We start from the raw sequence: 21,284 nt of genomic DNA, 5'->3' as shown, positions 1-21,284 counted from the left end.
AACTGGGTGTTTAGTCAAAACAGGCTTTATGCTGTACAAAAACACAGGGGAGTTACATTACAAAATAAACTGTCTACATACTTCAAAAACACAATATTTCCATCACACTAACATATTCTCTGCCAACAACTATTCACTTCTGGGTCTGCTTCCAACTTTAGGTAGCTGACACAGAGCAGCTGATCTATCTATGATCTAACAAAGGAGTCATTAAAGATTGTTAAAGTATAATTAAATAAACAGAATTAAGACCTGTAAAATGGTATGGTGTCCTATTTTTTTAAAACATGATGATATATATGAAAGATTTAAACAGCTAGTCTAGCTGTGCATGACAAGAAAAAAATAAGCACTAGGTAGTTCACATTCTATTACCTAATGGCATTATGATGGCATACAGTTACAAGCTAATAATAATGCATTTCAATACGCAAAAAGCCACCTAATTTCTCCCAAACATCTTGTCTAAAAGGTGAGATAACAGAGAAATGCTTTCTAATATGCATGATACAGCAGCAGAACCAGTGTATTTTAAGTCATTTCAGATATTTTATGGACAGGAATGGGAAGGTGATACATAAAAGACAAGGACCACAAATAAGTGAATGTAAACTTTGCATAACATGAAGGGATCTGTCCCATCTCTGTTGTTTTAACCAAAAACAAATCCCTGCAATGATCAAAATTTAAATTGAAGGCTCCAAGTAGCAGTGACCAGGCCATCAGAAGATACCACTGGGCAGTTCCTTGCTAAACATGCCATCAAAGTCCAGCTCTCTGCTCATCAGATCATCCTCTACACTCTCCAGCGCCCACTGATGGTCAGTCAGCTCCAGTGCCTCCCACTCAGCCTGAAATGTAAGGACAGACATGAACATGAACAACCAAGCAAAGCCCACCCTCATTAATTAAAGAGGCTGAAACTACAGGATATACCTTGAAAGCTTTATTTGTATCTGCAGGCATGGCCATGGCGGCACCGCTCATCTGCTCCTGCATGATCCTCGACTGATCTGCGCCTGTGGGAATTGCAACGCAAGAGCAAAACAATCATGTATGTTCTAAAATTAAATATTGTTATTAACGATTTATTTATTATCATAAACAGCTAAAGTTCAAATGAACATTATTAAGAGTAAATCAAAAGACTGGGTGGGTTTCTATTACTGTTGAACCTTCTGATAAACAGTTTCATGTTATCATCAAACAACAACAAAACACTAAAAATGATCTAAAAATGAGTTAGAATTAGAATTACCATTATCTTGACCCAGAATTAATGAGTACATGCTTCGTAGTCCAAACACATTCAGGAAATACCACGATGCTGAGCTCACCCTAGATGATAAACAGACACACAAACAAACGCAATAAATGACAAGAAGTTCACACATTAGCTGAAGCATTGAGATCTCTACAGATTTTTGGTTCTATTAGTTTACCAGGAGGCATCCAGTGAGAGCAGCTCTATTCCTTGCTGCAGCATGGGCTTGAAGCGCAGGGTGAGAGGGAAGGGAACCTTAGCTGTGTGAAACAGAGTACAAAAAGAACTCAGTGTAGAATTTCCAACAATATATTTAAACAATATTTATTATTCGGTAGGGAGATAAATGAAAGGTCAAGTGTGTAACATTTAGGATGATCAATTGGCAGAAATGGAATATAATATTCATAGGTATGCATTTATTAGTGTATAATCAGCTGAAAATGAATACAAATTGGTGGGTTTTCGTTACCTTAGAATGAACCATTTTCAACTACAGAGAGCAGGTCCTCTTCTACAAGGTCTGCCATGTTGAACCGCTGTTACTACAGTAGCCCAGAACTGTTCTGAAATCAAACACTGGCTCTAGATGAGGCCTGTCACATTTTTTGTAGCCACAGTAGTTTATTCAACACACTTAAAGCAAGTGGTATTCGGTTGGTTACAATCTGCAACTTCTGCACTAGATACCACTAAATCCTACACACTGGACCTTTAAAAATATTTAACAGAATTTTTACATTACTTGTTACAAATCCTGAAAAGGTCCAATTGATCCAGCCTCCAATGAGGATCATGGGAAGCACATTGGTGACATTTCCTTTCATCATGTCTGTCAGCATGCTAGGATCTGTGAAAAGATACAGTGTGCAACAAAAAAACACTTAATAAAAGTCTTGCTATGTACTGTTGCTTGCTTTTTAATAATAACTGTACACTGTTAGTTTGCTGCTCTATAACAATGTAAATTAGTCACATTAACATCACTTTTGGACATTTACTTTTATACTTTAAAGTATTTCTGACTTTTGGTAAAGAAGCACAAAACACTTTCATCTCCCTTTAGCTGCTGGACATAACATTAATGATTAAGGAAAGAGAAGAAAGAATGGCAGTTCTGATAAGATGACATAGGACAGGGGTCAGCCACCTCTACTATCAAAAGCAAAAAAGCAAACATATGCCCACACACAATTAAGTTCTCTATTTTCCACTAGGCAGAGTCTAGCCACCGTTATCAAGGTTTGCTGAAATACATTGGAAAAGGCTCCAGGTCAGGACATAATGTATGACACAGTTTTTCGTTGACAAAATGATAGAACATTTATTTCTGTGTGTAATGGCTGGATATTTTTACATTTACAAAAGTATGAAATACTTTAGGCCTACAACCGTGATAAATAAAAACATAAATTTCTTTCGATATCATTTTTTGTGAAAGCCACAGGAAGGAAAGACTTGACTTGGAATATCCCTTTTATATATAATTGTTTTAATGACACAGACATGTTTTATTTAAATAAGCTTCTTTAGGAAAGGTCACTGAGGATTATAACACTGAAGATTGTATCATTATATCCTGTTCATTGGCAAACACTTAAAAGCAGTACCTGTCATTGGAGAGGGTGGAACAACCTTTCTTTTGGTCTTCTTGAAAAATCCATCTTCTTGATTATTGAAGTAGAACTTCCTCATCAAAAAAGACTAAAACAAAGAGAGATTTTCAGTAATATTGTCCTCAACCCTAGTTTGTGACAAGTAAATGCAAAGACCATGTGTTTTGTATAATATAAAGCATAATATAATAATAATATAAATACACAATCCCTACCTGTTTGGGAATGTATTTCCCATTTTCTCTGAGAATTCTGCTCCGAATAAGAACCTGGCTGGATTTGGAGATGGACAATGAACACAAAATAATTCAAATGAGTTGCAAGTGGGGGATTTTTTATCTTTATTTTTTTAAAACTATGATCCATCTGACAATTGAAGATTACCGTACCTGTCAGAAACCTGTTCTAATGTCAACTTCTTGTCACTTTGAAGAAGAATGGATACATAATGTCGAATCACCCCGACAAGAAAGGTGATGAAGACAATGGGCAACACCACCCAAAGTCGGATATTGGAGTCCAGCAGAAGCTCTGGTTCAGCCATACAGCCTGGTAGCTTAACTGAGGAGTCAAAGACACACTTTTAGTAGCTAGCAGGGAAGTTTAACACAGCTTGTTGCTCGTCTAACTAATGTGAGAAGTGCTTATTGGAACAGTCTAGTAAATGACCAAGGAGCCGTAACGTTATGTCAAGCTATGAATGAGCCTCGACACTAGATGGATGGGCTGTCAGTCCATTAAGCTAGCTAGCCAACGCCATTAAGGTAACGCTAATCATGGGTATTAAGCTAACGAAGTAGCGTTAAACAACCTAATATTAGCCTCACTTTACACAGTCGACAAGAAAACCTTATGTGCTTTAAACAAACCAGTAGTAATGATGTATGAAACTAGCACCGACTAACACAGCTAACGCTAGCGGTTCGCTAACGTTAACGTTAGCCAGCTGGCTACCTTCTTCCTGATGCCCGGGTCACTGTTGGTGGGAGCTCCGGCGAGTCGTCTGAGCACAGCGGCCACCCGTAGCGAGAGTTTTATTTTCTCCCAGCTGCGATAGACGCAAATCATGCGCTATGTGAGGTAGTTAAATGAGTTAGACAGTATATTTTAACAGTTTGCATCCACTGCTGCGACCATCGCGCTGTGGTGTTGGCTCCAGGGATGAGAGCAGGTTTCTGCTTCTGCAGCTCGTCCGCATCTCGCTGGGACTGCAGCGCCACCCAGCGGTGATGGAGGGGGAGCGTCTGCCCGGGTCAGCCAGCGTCCGGCTGATGTCCCAGGTTGTGTGGTCCATGGCAGGGCCCAGGGCGAAGAGCACACAGGGAATATTAGGTACAACAACATACAACACCTAATGTCTTTATATGCAACCAAAGAGAAGAAGAAAAGCATGTTTAAACAGTTTCTTAAGTTGTTTGTAAATTTGAAATAATGTGAGTTCAAACAATGTTTATTATAAGTTCACTGATACAAATATAGGAATTACATGTGATGAAGAGGCAGATAGAGGTGCAGAGCAGGGATGGTAGATATTTACAATGCAGAGGCAAAAAGGGTTATAGCATACTGAAACAATCAGAAGGATCAGTGAAAAATAGAAACTATTTGTCATCTGTTTAGAAATGAATGATGGTTGGGAAGATATTGGGAAAAAGGAAGGATAAGTGGAGCCTACTACTTACGTGATAAGGTTTAATACAAGTAATATGGATTTAAACATCTCAAATTTTCATTCTAAAAGAAGCAAAAAACAAACATATTGGCCACAACTGTTACTGTAAATTACTTAAGTAACAGTCAGCGTATAGATTTACATTTGACAGTAATAGATATTATTACTTACACAATTGTAATTAAACTGTAAAATGTTTTTAAGACCAATAGATGTTTTGGTAATGGTAATACAGAGTCATACTAACTTACCCCTGGTATAGAGAAGCAGAGTTATTGCACCAGGATAGCATAACCCAATAAGTATGTTATTATTGTTCCTGCTAGAGAACTTATTTGCTTATTCGTTCACTGTGTGGAGTAATTTAAAAGCCAGACTGCACTGTACCAGAGTATTTTTTCATCAGTTTTTGTTTTTATTTTGTTTTTAATTTTGGAATTCAATTCAGTTTAGTTTTAGTTCCCAGATTGGGTGTGCTCATTTCAGTTTAGTTTTATTGTTTAAAACTGTTTTTATCTGTTTCAGTATTAGTTTTAGTTGTTTCTGTAATTGTAATACGGTGGTATTTGCCAGGGGCAAGATTTAAGAAGTTCAGAATATAGGTACAATGCAAACACTTTGTGAAGGCAATTGACTCACAATCATGTAGATATCCTAGTCTCAATAAACATGTGCATCAATGGCTCCTCATGCTTGTTGTGTTAACACATTTTACCAAATTAACAAAGATTAAAATTAAACACATTTTCTGATTTCCTGGATATTTTAATTGTATTTTAGTTCAGTTTTGTAAGTAAATTATATCGTTTCAGTTAGTTTTTACTTACTCTTACGTCTAGTTTGTATAATTTATTTCAGTTAACCTTTCACAGTTTTAGTTTTTTGTTAATGCAACCTATAATACCGTGTACCCTCTCATTCCCATCTCAACCAGTAGGTGGCGGTAATGTGCAGTTAATCTATTTACCAGCGGTCCTATTAACAGAAGAAGAAAACTCCTCTGCTGACTGACCGGAAGACCTAGGGGGGAAAAAATCATCATCAATTATTATCAGGTCACTGTCAGACCTAACAAGCTGTGTTACTAAAACGGTATGTAACACGAAACAACACAGAGTTGTCTCTCCTCTGTCGGTTAACGTAAGCTATTGAAGGTTACGTTAACTGACACAATCAAACGTTAAAGCTAACGTCAGTCGCACATAGCGACTGACATAGAGAGAGAGAGAGAGAGAGAGAGAGAGAGAGAGAGAGAGAGAAAGAGAGGGGCTCTCGTTAGCCTGTTGGTGCTCTTTAATGGGCAGCACACCATTTATCTTGTAGCTCAAGTTCCTGTTGTTTAGTTAACGTTAGTATTTAACGCCATTATTGGTCGTTTCAAATCTGTCCCGTTGTTTCCCAGGCTTGGTTTCATCTGTGACCTCAGCCCTTTATTATGTTAACTTAACAACATACATTTAACGCTGATGGGGGGAATTTCAGTGTTTTCGAGCGATGCTGTGGATGTAGGTTTAATCATTGTTTGTTTCTGCTTCTACGAAATGACAACGAATCAGGTTCAGATTAAGTTCCAGTCTTAAAGTAACTCCTCTGTTGATATCTATCAGTATATTGTTGAAGAGACACCTGTCTGTTTTTAATGGTGATTAAATTATCAAACAAATATTCTGATGTTTCTACAGAATTCTTTGATCAAACGTGTGTCCTCTACACTAAACCATGGGAACTGATAAAAGGTAAGATATAAAACAATGTAGTAGTGGCACATATTTAGTGTATTTGTATATTTCGCTGCCACTCATTTACTCTTTCAGGCTCAGTCGGTCTGAACGCAGTGGAAGATATGGTTCGGATGGGAGGAGAGATGATCCAGAATGGCACGAAAGACGACGAGGTAGAGATGTGGAGAGGGATTATGATCATCGTTGGGGCGATGACAGACGCAGAGACAGTCCAGAGGTGAGTGAGTAGAAATACCTTTATTAGCTCATGTTGCTGTCACACCTGTAGTAGAAGAAAACCTCTTGGTCATAATTTAGTAATAACAGCATTATTTGTGTGTGTGTGTGTGTGTGTGTGTGTGCAACAGAGGGGCAGAAAACGGCGCAATAGTGACAGATCCGACGATGAATACGATGGGGATTATCCGGACCAGCACTACAAAATGGAGCAGGAGGAGGAGAGCAAGACTATTATGCTGAGGGGTCTCCCTCTTAATGTCATAGAGGATGATGTAAGTGTTACTGATGCTGTTAAAGGGTAAAACCACACCGAGCTTTGCGATACAGCAAGGTAGCCTTTTCATATATTTCTATATTTCACAAGAACAGCGAATCACGTGTAAGGAGAGTCAGCTCTTAAGGCAAAGGTTTATTAAAGGTGTATTGTTACCTGGAATCAGTCATACCTGAGAGCGTCTGTGATTTTAGGAGGTCAGAGGCAGCTTCTGCACTGATCTGTTTCATTTGTTGACCTAAACTGCAGAAACACATGGTCTGGCATGACTGTTTATCTGCCATCAAGCAGCTGATTGAGAGAGGTTTTGGTTGCGTTCAGCTTTACCAAAAGTTCTGAGGGTCTGTTCAGGCAAATTGTATATTTGAGGAAGTCAAATTTACTGTTTGTTTACTGAGTGTTACTGTAACCTTATTCACCCTGCAAGGGGCAGGCGCCATTTCTAAAAATGAAGAAAAAGTTTGATCTTATTGAAACGGACTCTTGTTTTGAAAAGGTTTGTATGCAAATTAATTTGACTCTTTGCCTTCATTTTCCAGATCCGCTCAGCGCTCGAGCAGCTCGAGGGCCCCCATCCTGTGGAAATTCGCTTGATGAGGAAAAGGAGAGGTGAGTGTTGCTGTTCAGAGGAGTTTCTCATGTTCACCTCCATGCTCCGTCTTATGACCCCCTTTCCTTCCTTTTTGACATCCTTGAGAAAAAGCCTCATATTACAACTGTCAGAGGATCCTTTGTACATAGATTGTGTTGTTTTGACAATAAGGCCAGGTAAGGAGGTAACTATATGTACTATACCTCTACCTTTTTCTGTTACAGACATTACATGCTATGGTAAACAAAATGTGCCCCCATGCCCTTGACCTTGTAAGCACCCTTCCCACCTCCAGTTTTATTTGGAATTGGACCCTTTTGTGAGTTTGAATGTTGCACCAAAGCATTCTAACTAACACGCCTCCCGTCTATATTTGAATACTGTCTCTAGGTATAAGCCGAGGTTTCGCCTTCGTGGAGTTTTATCGCTTGCAAGATTCTACCCGATGGATGGAGACCAATCAGGTTGCTTTAACAATCACCAAGTTTAGAATTATTCTTGGAGATTAGAGCCCCGATAAACCGACGCATGAGTGACTGACCTTTGAGAGTTGTGCAGTATTTGCAGTATACAGAGCTAGAAAGTGTTGCTATTTAGTTGGAGAACTGTAATATAACTCTGGTTTTTGATATGACACACTTGGCTGATTAATTCTAGTATATAGAAGCTTTTTTAGCCAGAATAAAAGTCTATCAACAGCTTATTATGCTGTGAATTCAGTGTTGATTCACTGTATAAAATCTTTTGTCTGTTCTGTTACTAATATTAACCAAGATAAAATGCAGAATATAAATATGCTGAATAAGCCTTCCGCCACTTCTTATGAAGAGTATACTTCCTGTTCACAGAGTGGCCCATAGCACATTCTGCTCCAGCTCAGTCACTTGGATATTTTCTCATCTCCATTTAAAATCTGAAGACTGGATTGAGAGAGGGATGAGCTGGCAGCACTCCGTTCCCAAACACTAAGAGCTCATTCCCTCATACAAGAACAGCAGCTTTCTCTCTGAACTTGTCTTTCTGCCTCTGTTCCCTTTTACTCCATGAGACACTCTACCGAAGCAGCGAGTGTAAATCTAGCCACTCTTTCCCGTTCCAGCTGCTCTCACTCATGGGGTGGGGTAGTGGCAGGACCTCACCTGCCTCTTTGACTCAAATATGTCAGAATTTGAAATAATTTGTGCATTTTGACTTCGCAGAACAACCTGGTGATTCAGGGCAAGAGCATTGCGCTGCACTACAGCAACAGGAGACAGAACGTTGAAAACTGGCTTTGCAGTGCAGTGAGTCTAATTTCTAAGTAGTTCAAGTAACTTTAAATTTGCCATTTCTACAGCTACAGAATACAAAAAGAGATATCTGGGTCATACATTGAGTAAAAATACAGTTAAAATTGAAAAAGTACAAAAAATTAAAATAAAATACCATTAAGATAGAATATGTGAGCATGTGTATAAGTTTGTACAGGTTTCACCAGCAGGCCTGTTGGACATGGGCATTAATAGTCGTGCTATTATGACAATGTTATGTACCAAATGGTAAATAAGTCAGTATGAAATACATGTATGCTTTATGTACTACACTGTAATCCCAGAATCCATCTTTCTTTTTTTTTTTCCTAAAACGATGTCATTGGTTTATCACAGTGTGGTGTGTACAATTTCCGGAAGAAGCTGAAGTGTTTCAGGTGTGGAGCAACTAAAGTTGGTGAGTTGTTACTTCAACAAACCAGAAGTTTAATTTTTGTTCTGCACGTATCTTCTCCCTTCACTATTTCAGTGGGTTCCACTGACTGATGGTAACCTATGTGTCACTCTACTCTACTGTCATTGCTGACTATAGATACAGAGTCCCCGGGTATAAGTGCTTTAAATCCTGAGTCTCAACAGCAAGGAGATTACAATGGAGACAGTGAGTGTGTTGTTCACCATATATTCAAGTAATAGTTCCTTCAGTAAACATATTCTACATTTATTCATTAATGCTTGTTTTTGTTTACAGCCATCATTTTGAGAAACATTGCCCCTCTTTCAACTGTTGATGGAATTTTGAACATATTGGCCTCTTATGCCAACCTGTCTGCAGGCAACATCCGCCTCATCAAAGACAAGCAAACAGGACAGAATAGAGGCTTTGCCTTTGTTCAGCTCTCATCTCCTTTGGTATGTTATTGCTGTAGTCATGATGTAAGTCCGTATGTTTCCTATTGGGGGTGTGTCACTTGTGACAGTCTTGCGTCTTCTTTTATAGGAGGCTTCTCAGCTGCTCTCTGTTCTCCAGAGCCTTCAGCCACCTCTAAAACTGGATGGAAAAACAATCGGTGTGGACTATGCCAAGAGTGCTAGGAAGTGAGTCATACACACACATACTGATTTGATTCTATGAATAGAATATTGGCGCCACGTGGGAAGTTTTATCCCCACGTAGTACATGTATTTCTATTTGTTTTGTATTGCACTGACAAAGAATAAAACTGGTTCACTTATTCAGAAATTGACATTCATAATAACATTTTGCTGGAAGATCCTGCATGGGTTCAGTATCCAAATACAAGTGTAGTTAAAGCAAATGGAGGGCTAATTTTCATCCTGCTTGTTCTGCAAAATGAAGGTTTAACTAATTGCTCTGTGTCCTGTCCAGAGACTCAGCGCAGCCAGATGGGATCAGAGCTAGTGCTCTCTCTGTTGCCAGCACAGCCATTGCTGCTGCTCAGTGGTCATCCAGCCAGGTATCAGGTTATTACTTGTGCCATTTTGTATTTCTTATTATCACTTAATGTGATTGATAAAGGCTGAAGGTGGTTGTGTGTAGCTGATATTAATCAGACATCCTGGCAGAAACAGCATCTTTAATAATAATGAGACGAAAGCTAAATCTAATAACTTGCTGTAATGTAAGATTAATCATGTTGATCTTACTGAGGAAAAAACTCACAATTTTTTAATTGAGGTTCTTTTGTGTTGTGACTGACTTTTCTCTTATCCCTGTATGTTACTGTAGTTACAGCAAGGTTCAGGTACCACCCTTGACTACATTACTCTTGCAGAGGGCTACGCACGGCAAACACAGGTAAGTTCACCGTCTGTTTTATTGTGACATTGACTTTAACAATAAGGACCAAATGACTGACTTGTTTTTCTTCACTGATGCAGGGACAGAATTATCAAATATGGCCGCAGCAGCCTGAAGGATTGGCTCCTGTCATTGGAGATGGATTACTCGGAGGTAATACAATCAGTCACTCAGAGATATTTTGACTGATTTTCATACTAAAGCTGACATTTTATCATTACCAACTGTCTTTAGCTGCTCCAGAAATGAAGACATTGATCCCTGCAGCCACAGGTGTTGTCATATCTCAGGCACCTCAGCTTTACCAGCCTGTCATTGTCAGCCAGCCTGCTGTACAGGTAGACATCTATGTACTGCAAACACAGCTACTAATTCATAATTTACCATTCTGGTGTTGTTTCATGAATCCAAAACCTTATTTTAATGTTTTTTTCTCCCTCATTTTCAGTCACATCAATTACTGAGGCCTGTTATTGCAGCACAGCCAACTGCTAGTGTCTGCACTGCATCGCTGGTAACACCAGCAGTTTCCACTGTTGCAACTACTGTCTCTTCTCCTCCAACTGTAAACACAACAGGTGAGTTTAGTTACAGTAGCTACAGAATGGCCCCTGTGTATGTAAATGAATAGATCATCCTTAGATTCAGTTTGATGATTTATGATGCACATTTCTGTTGCATATGTGCCTCTCTTTGTGTCTGTAGTCGCCCCCGACACCTCCACATACCAGTATGATGAGGCTTCTGGTTACTATTACGATCCACAGACTGGTCTGTACTACGATCATAGCAGCCAAGTATGTATCCTGTAGTATTACTGTATTTACATAATATACTGCCAAATACTACGCACTGTATGTCATTTATTTTATCCAAAACTGACAGCAATTTCTACAGCTTTTCTTATGCGTGTCCATTAATAGTACTACTATAACTCCGAGACCCAGCAGTACCTCTACTGGGACAGTGGGAAGCAGGCGTACATTCCTGCACCGGCTGAATCAGAGCAAGCGTCCAAAGAGAAGAAGAAGCTGAAGAGCAAGTCTGCACAGCAGGTAAATGCTACTTCAAAATAAATTCTGTATGACTCATATGTTATCATTTAAGTGATTTCTGTACTGACTGTTGACAATTGCAGATTGCAAAGGACATGGCGCGTTGGGCAAAAAGCTTCAATAAGCAGAAAGAAAGTTTTAAGAGCAGTTTCCAAAGCTTAGGACCATCCAAGGAGGAGGACAGGAAAGAGTCTGCAGCTGCTGACGCAGGTTTCTTTCTTTTTGAGAAAAAGGTATTTATTGGTCCCAACTAGACCAAGTATGTTTTGCATTGGATTAGCATCATAGCATACTTGAAACAGTATGAATATAGACTGAGGGGGGGCAAGCTGGGAAGTCACATTCATCCTACTCATTAATTGACATCTAATATGATATACTTTAAAAAGACTTTGAATATTGAAGATTTTGAATGAAAGCTAAACCCCTTACTTGTTTGTTTTTTTACTTAATGCCAGCTTCTACAATACTAGAAAGTAGCTTTTTATCATAATGAACATAAAATGAGAGACTTGCCTTTGTGTTGTGGACAGTCATATGATAACAAATCTTGTATGTACTGCTTGTTGATGAGATTTGGTGCTTCCTTTTAGCAAACGGGAGGCTTTGACATGCCATCCCTCATGACCGAACAATTCAAGATCACAGAGCAGGACACTTCAACTAAGGTTTGTTTGTGCCTTGCCTTCATGTGCTCACACTCCACTACTGATAAGAAATCCCAACACTTCATCTCTGTCCGTTTTTATATTCCAGTGTGGTCTGGTTGCTGCTCATAACATGGACGGTGGAGCAGAGGAGGGCAGCTCAGATAGAGCAGTGTATGAAGAGGGCAAAATAACAGACTGGAAGAAGATGGTTTGTCTGCTGTGTCGACGGCAGTTCCCCACCAAAGAGGCTCTGCTGCGTCACCAGCAGCTCTCTGACCTCCACAAGGTGAGGATGGTGAAACAGCAGGCGTTTAATCTGCAAGTAGCTATGAATATTCTGGGTGCTGCCATCTGTTCAATGTATAAAGCTTCAATATAAAATGAAACGAATGTTACTGATCTTATACATCTTGAATATATATGTGAACATGATATTTATTTTGTTTGTGCACGGTTTTTCCAATTAAAAGAGAATTTCACTTATTTTTATTTTTTTTTTAGCAAAACTTGGAAATTCAGAGAAGATCAAAACTCACAGAAGCTGAGCTGGAGGAGCTGGAAAGGAAAGAAACCGAGGTATTTGGCTCACAAATTAATACCCATCAGTAATTTTTGCAATGAGGGACACATTGAATTAAGTTTTATGGTTATTTTACCAGCTGAAATACAGAGACAGAGCTGCAGAGAGAAGGGAGAAGTATGGTCTCCCTGAGCCTCCTGCACCGAAGAAGAAATTCTATCAGCCACCAACCCCAACAGTGTGAGTGTAATAGTTTAATATGGGACATTTCATTAGTGGACCCTTGTGATCCTGATAAGTGTGTTAATGTCTTTAAATTTTTTTTTCACATCTCTTGACATTCACCTTCAACAGAAACTACGAACAGCCCACCAAAGACGGCCTGACGAGCGATAATATCGGGAACAAAATGTTGCAAGCGATGGGCTGGCAGGAAGGCAAAGGTCTGGGGCGCCACCAACAGGGCATCACCGCTCCCATCTCGGTGAGGCAGCCAACAACAATTCTTTTACATTTCTTTCAAAATAACACTCGTCTCCCCACCAGCTCCTAACAGATGGAATATGCATGCCAATGTGTTCTTTTTCACTCACAAAGCAATTAGTATTGTTACCTGAGGGCTACCTGTGTCCAATCTGTCTCCTCTAATGACTCCGCTTCCTCCCTACAGGCTTCATTAAGGACCAAGGGCACAGGCTTGGGTATTAAAGGAAGCTCATATGAACTATCAGCATCTGACACCTACAAGGATGCCGTTCGTAAGGCCATGTTCTCACGCTTTACTGAGTTAGAGTGAACCGGAGAGAGACAAGTAATCATACTGAACTGGAAAATATTAATTCTGTGCCCAAATAATCCTGCTGTGAAAAGGATTCCCCTGTACAGACGTAAACTGTAGTTTTTATCTTCTTTTTGTATATAACGATAGATTTGTTTTATATAGCTATTTATTTTGTCTCTCCAAATGTTTTCTGTTGATTGAAAATGTAAATGCTGTATAGTGTTTGTACATAAAATTGTGTCGACCTGCTGAGGTTTTGTCTCTGTGAAAATCAATGTGGCAATTAAACCAAACCTCTGTGCTCAACAGTACTTGTTTGCAAATGTTTCCTCCCTTTAAACATCTCTTTATAAGAAGAATAGCATAATAGAAAATGGAAAACATTCACAATGTGCAATGTTTTATACCGTTATACATAGACTCCAGGCAGTAGCTTACATTGGTTGATATACTGTCTGTGAACAATACACTGGGGCTTTGTCCCAATTACTGGGCTGTATACCATGAAAAAGTGGGATTTGTGTTAATTAACCCCAAGATCAATATCTAAAGGTCGAGATGGTCTGAAACCTTCGGCGCAAGCTGTCATTCTTCCAAGTTATCTGGCAGTGGTGATTCTTGTCAGGTTTGTATTATAAAAGCATAGTGAATTGCATGTTGATTTCATGGTTCAGATATGCAGGTTGAGGTTTCTATTGTGACTTGAAAATATTGGCCTAAAGTGGAGAGGTGATTTCATGTTTTTAAATAATGTTTTAGTATCCCTTTAGACTTTACAGTTTCAGCCTCAGCTATGGTTTTGTTGTGAAGTATGTTCCATAAATCCATGTATAGCTGTGCTTTGAAAAAGAAGTTAAGTGTATCTTGGCTGTTACAGTATGTAAACATAGTGATATGGTCCTCAAGCCTGAAACTACTTCTTCTCTGAGCTCTTATTTTATCCATTACATCCACAATCCTTACAGTCTAATTGCTGTACAGACCAGTCTTTTGTATAGAGATGCTAATTTAAGTTTCTTTGCACATATAGTACAGGTTTATTATTATACAAACTTTAACAACACTGGCAAGTTATTGTTTATAAAATGTTTTAAATGAGGTTATTGAACTCTGTCTACAAGCTTGTATATCTCTCCCCTGATCTATCCCACTGTGCTGATCTGGCTTGTCCCAAGAGACTGATCATTAAGGTGGGATGTGAGGGAGTTCATCTTCAACAACAACCTACATGTAGAAAAATCCTCCCTGGTTACACTGAATCTCCATCTCTCAGCCACCACTAGATATGCTGTTTATTATTTCAGCCAGACCCTATTTGGCTGCCTTCATATCCTCTTTCCTGAGGCTTAATGGCCGGCATGTTTCAGCTCTCGCTTCAGTGGTAATGCCAGTGTTTTTAAAGATGCCCCACAGAATCTTTTCTGTGTTTGAGAGCGGTCATGATATCTCTCTGCTATTTCCTGTAAAAACCTAACCAGGTTTTTTTTTTTTTTTGTGTTGTCTATGTAGATAGTATTTGTATTTTGTATTTTTGGTTGTTTTAGGTACAATCAAATTCCCCTTCTACTCATCACTAGGGGGCAGTGTCACTTTTAAAAGGTTTTTCTTCAACAAGTCACTATTAAAGATTACAGAACACATTAAAATGCTCCTCTAGCATATGAAAATTTTGTTAGAATTTTTTTCCCCCCATAATTATCACATTTTTGTAGTACATTAATGATGATGAATGTATTTCTATGCTGATCCTTTGAAGGCTTTTCACATCTATGATTACTTGTCAGATCAAATCTTTTTTTCTGTCTTGCTGTGATTGTAGTTTCGTATCTGTGCTGCTGCTTACATCAGCACTGTCTGTCTCTCAGTGACATGATGGTGTCCTCACTGCGGCTGGGCACATGGTGGGGTGGAGAGGGAGGGATTAACATCACTGGTGTTGGGTCATAGTACAACGATCACGATGTTACAGCTAGGGGTTGATTTGAAACATTTCCATTTGTTTTTCCTGAATAAATCTGCGTCTATCGCTACAATCAGAATTACATGCATCATACCAGGTGGCATGGAAAGGAAGGATGCCAGCTCTTACCCAGGTCTCCTCTTGAGTGACAGCCAAGCAGTGCAGATTAACTAACCCTGTAGTAGCAGAATGACAGCTTTGATCTCCCTGTTGATTAATACTGCAGCACAAAATGAACTGTGCTCACTGTCTCGCTGTGTGAATGCCTACTCAGTTTTCACATGGCACTGGCTCAGCTTACCAGAATTTGTGTCAGTTGACTAAGCCGTTTTGCATAACACAGTCAGTGGTCACACTTGTGCTGAATAAAACTGTGAGCAGATGAGGTTGGCATATGTACAGCACGTCCTAAATGTATAGAGAATGGGATACGAATAGGATTTCAACAAATGGACTGTTTGTGCCCTAGAAACTGCCTGGCTCCTTAAGTTCATGCACATGTCTGTCTGAATTCGCTGCTGGATGGTCATGATGTACCGTTAATAGATTCAGTTAGAACAGATCTTCTGCCCTACCTCCTGTCATGTATTACTGTGTCACTCTAGAGCAGTTTAGATTTATTTTAGATCAGAACTTAAATCATGCACTTGTCTCACCAAATAACATTATGTCTTGCCTTTTATATTGCAGAGAACCACAGCTTCCAACATATTCCAACTCATTTTAAAAATGTGCAACCCTGATTTAATCTGGAGTCTGTAGGAGAAGCATGAAATGTGGAAATAAATAGGATGATACATGTAGTTATAAATGGAATATGCAAAATAGAAGCTGAAAACCAGACGAGGCTACATCATGAGGCAAAAGCAAAAGGAAATTATTGCATGTGACTTTACAAGTACAAGAACGAAAATGTTTCATATAGTCCTTGACAGCATTTTGCATGTGTCTCTTGTTTATTTCCTCGAAGACAATTCTTCTACTGTACACGGCCCCGGCTGTAATTCAATCTTTGCTCATTTATTGCAATGATGTAACATTAAATCTTTCTTGTGACCTGGGCCACATCATCAGCCTGTACACATTAGTCATGTTGGCATGACTGAGCTGTTTTGTTTTGAGGTAGTAATTCATATTCCATGGAAATACTCCATTGACTGTACATAAACAGTTGCTGTCAGTTTAAACAGGGATGTTTTGTGTGCTGTAGGTGGATTGTGTTGAAGCCACACTGATCCAGAGGACATACTGTACAGTGTTGTGTTTGTCTACGTCTGAAATGTTTGTGTTTCTTTCCTCAGGGATCTAAAAGGAAATACATCTAAGACTATACTCAGAACAAATGCCCGATAAAACAGAAGAACCCACACTGGTAATACACTTGTCTCATGCAGGCAAGTCATTTAAAACTTTGGCCAGCTGTCCAAACAGGAGAAAAATGAATTCAATAACTGAGGAACTTATGATCCACACATTCATTTAGAAAGAGTTTAGATGTATTATTGAATCTTAGCATTCATAACATGAGGTATTTCTACTTTATTATTTACTTATTATTCCAAAAATATTTAGGATATTTCTCCCATGGGGGCCCTTAAGACAACTTTCTGATAACATCTGTTTGGGGAATTTAAGGTTGGGTCTGTATGTTATTAACCAACAATGGGTATATTTAATTATGTTTATTATGACTGTTTTAAGAATGCACTAGTATTTGGTGGTGTTATGCACAGGAAATCTTTTATAAATAATGCATTCTCTTAATAAAAGTGTTGTTTTGATGATCCAACTTACATTGCATATTTCCATTTGTTTAAATGTTACATTTTTGTACATATCATGTCATGTGCAGATTGTTACACAACCAGTTATACAATCAATAAAATTGTGCAGCTACACAAAGTTCATACAGAGTTCATTTCTGTAGCAGACCCTTATTTGTTACTCGCTTTGTCAGCTTTTCATGATTCCTGCAGGTGCCACAGGTTTGTGGTGCAGACAGTGGTTCCCCCAAGGTTACACAAAGCAGCCAGTAAAGGGATGAAATGTGATGAGAGGTTGGTAAAAATTTGATGAGCTTAAGGAGAAGCTGACCGTGAGAATCCCCTTCATAGTGGGTTCCGTGGAGGCGTTTGAGTGCTATCCAATTTGGGACATATTCTGCCTGGATTGAAAAGCAGATGTGAGGATTATAACATGTAACAAGCTGATTATAATCTGATTGCACAAAATGTTAACGGAAATTGGTGGAAATGATCAAAGTCACTCGACAATTAAATATACTTTGATGTACAGAGGTTAAACATGGTAGTGGCACTATGAGGCTGTCCTAAAGTACAGTTGTGCTTTAAATTAAATGCTAACACCTGCATGCTAAAATGATTGCATTAGCAGTGCTAATGCGCTGATGTGCCAGCAGGTATAATGTTAACCATATTACTTTAGCTTGTTAGCATGCTAACAATTGTTAAATAAGAGTAAACACAGTGCAGCTGAGATGGGAATGTCATCAGTCTTGCTGGCAATCCATCCAATAGACCTAGATATTTCAGTCTGGAACAAAGTGGTCGACTGACCAAGGCTACATTCACACTGCAGGCAAAAGTGACCCAGATGATTTTTAGTTTATTTTCTTTGCCCATATCAAAACAGTTTCATTTTATGACAATGTGAACAGCCCAAAACACATGGTCATGACACTGCTGTACAAGCAAAACTTTAACAAAAAGTTTGCATCGTAACCAGTCTGTTTGCTCAAACTCCAAACCATTCAGAAGCAGCAGCCATCGCTCCACAAAAAGCCATAATTAACAATTGGCTCTCATTCTCCTTGTCCTCGTTATCATCTACTCACAAATTCACTGGCTTCCACAGCACATCAAATTATGAATGAAAGGAAAAACGCAGACTTCACTGGCCTCCATGTTTACTTCCATATGACGCCTTTGTTGTTGTTCTTTTGCGCATGTGGGTCAGTTTAAGACCATGACCTGTTCACACTGGAATCTGATATTGGTTCAATTTAAAGAATAATGTGAACAACAAAACAAAAAACTCACATCTGAACAATAAATCAGAATTGAGCGCCAAGGCTTACAGTGTTGTGAAAGTAGCTCAACAAACACTTCCATACAAATGAGTTATGTTGCTAGCATGGCTAAGATTGTATATTGTGGTAGTAATCTGTAACAAAAATGTGCTATGATGCACAAATGATAATTTGAATGTACCACTGATTTGAGCAAGGTCCATATTAAATTCAAACTTCACAAAAGAGCAGCAGAAAATGACACCTGAAAGAATTTCCACCAATTTCCATTTGTATGGGATACATTATTTATATTGCAAGCCAACTAAACCACAGAGTTGTTTTTGAAACTTTTATCCCAGAATATGTTTGTCTTCATCTTTGCTGCCTATACTCTGTTACACCCTAAGCTTCCTCCCTCTCTGGGCCTCGACGTTTTAGCTCCCTCCCGGAACGAACGACCAGGCTGCTCCTTCAGGGAATTCCTCCCGCAGAGAGGAATAATGCTCAGGACTCCTCTCTGTCTTGCAGAGCTTTGTCTCTCTCTCTCTCTCTCTCTCTCTCTCTCTCTCTCTCTCTCTCGTGTGTGTGTGTGTGTGTGTGTGTGTGTGTATACTACAGTTCAGGCTCTTTGATGGCAGAAGAGGCTGAGGAGGATGGGCAGGTGGCCCAAGTATGTGTTTATGTGTGTAGGAGAGGGGACACTTTGTGAACTTCTTCTGTAAAAACTTTCTCAGGTGATTGAAGTCTGGAGACAATAACAAACAGCATTCCCCCTAGTATGACAGATGTCTCCTCTTGATAAAGGCTTCAGAAACTCCCTGATTACTCTAGCTCACTGAATCATTATGTTGCTTCAACATTTACAGTTGCTGACAATATGGCGTTTTTGTTTTTAATTACCTTTTGTGTTGAAGCTCAAATTAAATCATCCTCAATAGTATAGATGGGTGATTTCAATTATCTAAAACAGCTTGCATGTTCAAGGATCCATCTCTGTGACAAGTTAATGAACTCCAACCACAGTGGTGTGGTTGAAAGCTCCAAAAAATAATCTAGGGAGTAAACCTTGAGTTGGTATTGTCAAACCAATATTTCCAAGACCAAGAGAGAACTTTAACACTTAACTTAAACGCAACTGGGATAAACTGCAAAAGTGAAACCACAACAGCTACTGAACTTGCATATCAACAGATCCAGCTAGACTTTAAATTCGGTTGGTTTGTCAAATTATTGAAGATTATTTTTATTTTAAAAGTTCATCATTACAAACAGTACATGTTTATTTCTGAGGTTATAAAACATTCCTCTACACCTAAATCTGCACCCCACTATCATTTCCTGGCCAGCACATTTTTATTATATTATTGCAAATCAAAAGAACGACGATCTCAGCCTCAGTTAATTTCTTAATATCTGCGCAACAAACAAAAGGTGGTGAGTGGGCTCGATTTTACCACTTTATCATATTCTTCTCCTTCTTATTATTTATTAATTGTTTTTATCTAATCACCTGATCAACTGAGCAGGCATGTAATTTTTCTTTAACACCTACAAAGTGACTCATGCCTGTAGCCCCCCAAGGCACCATGTCACGTGACGTCAGTGTTAACTGATACGAATATATGAATATATATATATATATATATATATATATATATATAACAGTACGAATGTATAAATTTGAGTCATCCCCACACTCAATTCACAACACATTAATAAACCTCACCAAGATTGCCTATAGTCCTACATAGAGCTATATCTCACTGAAACCAGTTCTCAGGTAATTGCATAACCACATCATTTCCACAGTGTGGGCCATGTCGCTTTGGATAATCACACAGTGACTGGCATCTCTTTCCCAAATGATGAATGCACTAGGAGATTGACCTTAATTGAGTTTGATTGCTGCATCTTCTAGCAGGGCTCAGCAAAATAAACTGAATGGGTTTAGTGGTCTGTGACGAGATCTTTTCATCCTGTTTCTCCTAATTATGTACATGGCGGGGGCTGTGTGGCTGTGGAGGATGGACAGGAGGCCACAAATCAAGCTCCATGGAAGCTCAGAAAAGCACCAAAAATATCAAAAACATAAGACTGCTTTATATTTGATCTCATTGAAGGCAGTTAAGTGAAGATCAGACATATGATGATGTTATGGTGCAGGATAATAACAGTCTTAGGAAAAGGAGAGGATATTCTGACAGTTTAAAATAATAGACCAGTTTTTTTGTTTCTTTTTTCTAGACTTGCCTTTGAAAAGTCTAAATCCACTTATATATTTACCCCAGTTACTGAAGTTATAAGCTCTTATATTGTTATGAAGGTCTTCCTGACCTCCCAGAAGTCACAGACTCCCTTTGTTTTCAGAAATCCATTCAAAGCTGTTCAGAAGGCTGCGCCGCTTTGTTGATGTAATACATTACCTTCAACAGTGTGTGTATTGCCGTTTGTACAAAGATGTACAAACACTTTCTCTTTGAATGGAAAACACCACATTGTTTTGGTGAGAGCAAGTCAAATAAAACTGCTTTTGATCAACAAATCATAACAAGGTGTAACAAAAAACAATAATACAATTATGTTAAAAATAGAGCTAATATAAATGGCACTGGATGTATTGTATATGGAGCAAGGTCCCTATTAAATGAAAATGGTTCACTTACTCTTTTAAATGATCTTCCTAAACACACTAAACCTAAAACAATCTCATGACAGAGTGAGCTTTTCAAAGGAGTCTTACTCTACCTAGTACACGTGCAAAATTTGCCAAAGACCATATTTTTAAAGCATAAAGAGGAATAAGAAATTTTGCATTTATATTACTCAGTATTAATTA

At 38.8% G+C, this 21,284-nt stretch overlaps 2 protein-coding genes across 2 annotated transcripts; one reads left to right on the top strand and one right to left on the bottom strand.

The window, feature by feature from the left end:
* Positions 1-9: 9 nt before the first annotated feature.
* emc3 (ER membrane protein complex subunit 3) lies at positions 10-4,078 on the bottom strand. The gene is made up of 9 exons (XM_051415208.1): positions 3,835-4,078; positions 3,270-3,441; positions 3,096-3,153; positions 2,875-2,968; positions 2,010-2,114; positions 1,443-1,524; positions 1,259-1,338; positions 937-1,019; positions 10-851 (listed from the first exon to the last, which is right to left on the bottom strand). Exons 2-9 carry the CDS (start codon positions 3,422-3,424, stop codon positions 723-725), a joined length of 786 nt encoding a protein of 261 aa, XP_051271168.1. The 5' UTR covers positions 3,425-3,441; positions 3,835-4,078; the 3' UTR covers positions 10-722.
* Positions 4,079-5,543: 1,465 nt separating this feature from the next.
* LOC127371949 (RNA-binding protein 5) lies at positions 5,544-13,768 on the top strand. The gene is made up of 25 exons (XM_051415196.1): positions 5,544-5,644; positions 6,235-6,288; positions 6,367-6,511; positions 6,642-6,785; positions 7,327-7,396; positions 7,770-7,843; positions 8,579-8,662; positions 9,026-9,086; positions 9,222-9,290; positions 9,381-9,541; positions 9,630-9,727; positions 10,020-10,107; positions 10,380-10,448; positions 10,532-10,604; positions 10,686-10,789; positions 10,900-11,029; positions 11,157-11,248; positions 11,375-11,506; positions 11,590-11,739; positions 12,100-12,174; positions 12,263-12,442; positions 12,658-12,732; positions 12,816-12,916; positions 13,031-13,160; positions 13,347-13,768. The coding sequence occupies exons 2-25, from the start codon at positions 6,272-6,274 to the stop codon at positions 13,470-13,472; spliced, it is 2,448 nt and encodes an 815-aa protein (XP_051271156.1). The 5' UTR covers positions 5,544-5,644; positions 6,235-6,271; the 3' UTR covers positions 13,473-13,768.
* The last annotated feature ends 7,516 nt before the right edge of the window (positions 13,769-21,284 follow it).

The sequence above is a fragment of the Dicentrarchus labrax genome, unplaced genomic scaffold (assembly GCF_905237075.1).
Source record: "Dicentrarchus labrax unplaced genomic scaffold, dlabrax2021, whole genome shotgun sequence".
In the NCBI taxonomy this organism is placed as follows: Eukaryota; Metazoa; Chordata; class Actinopteri; family Moronidae; genus Dicentrarchus; species Dicentrarchus labrax.
This window is presented reverse-complemented; position numbering and strand designations above follow the sequence as displayed.

What these genes read in the sequence shown, in the direction of transcription:
- LOC127371949 (XM_051415196.1), top strand. An exon ending in AAAACTGGCTTTGCAGTGCA is followed by an intron (nt 8,663 to 9,025) that starts GTGAGTCTAATT and finishes GGTTTATCACAG; the next exon opens with TGTGGTGTGTACAATTTCCG. An exon ending in AGCAGGACACTTCAACTAAG is followed by an intron (nt 12,175 to 12,262) that starts GTTTGTTTGTGC and finishes TTTATATTCCAG; the next exon opens with TGTGGTCTGGTTGCTGCTCA.
- emc3 (XM_051415208.1), bottom strand. Translation starts at nt 3,424, where the DNA reads ATGGCTGAACCAGAGCTTCTGCTGGACTCCAATATCCGACTTTGGGTG. An exon ending in AATTCTGGGTCAAGATAATG is followed by an intron (nt 1,020 to 1,258) that starts GTAATTCTAATT and finishes CAATTCCCACAG; the next exon opens with GCGCAGATCAGTCGAGGATC. An exon ending in ATACAAATAAAGCTTTCAAG is followed by an intron (nt 852 to 936) that starts GTATATCCTGTA and finishes CTTACATTTCAG; the next exon opens with GCTGAGTGGGAGGCACTGGA.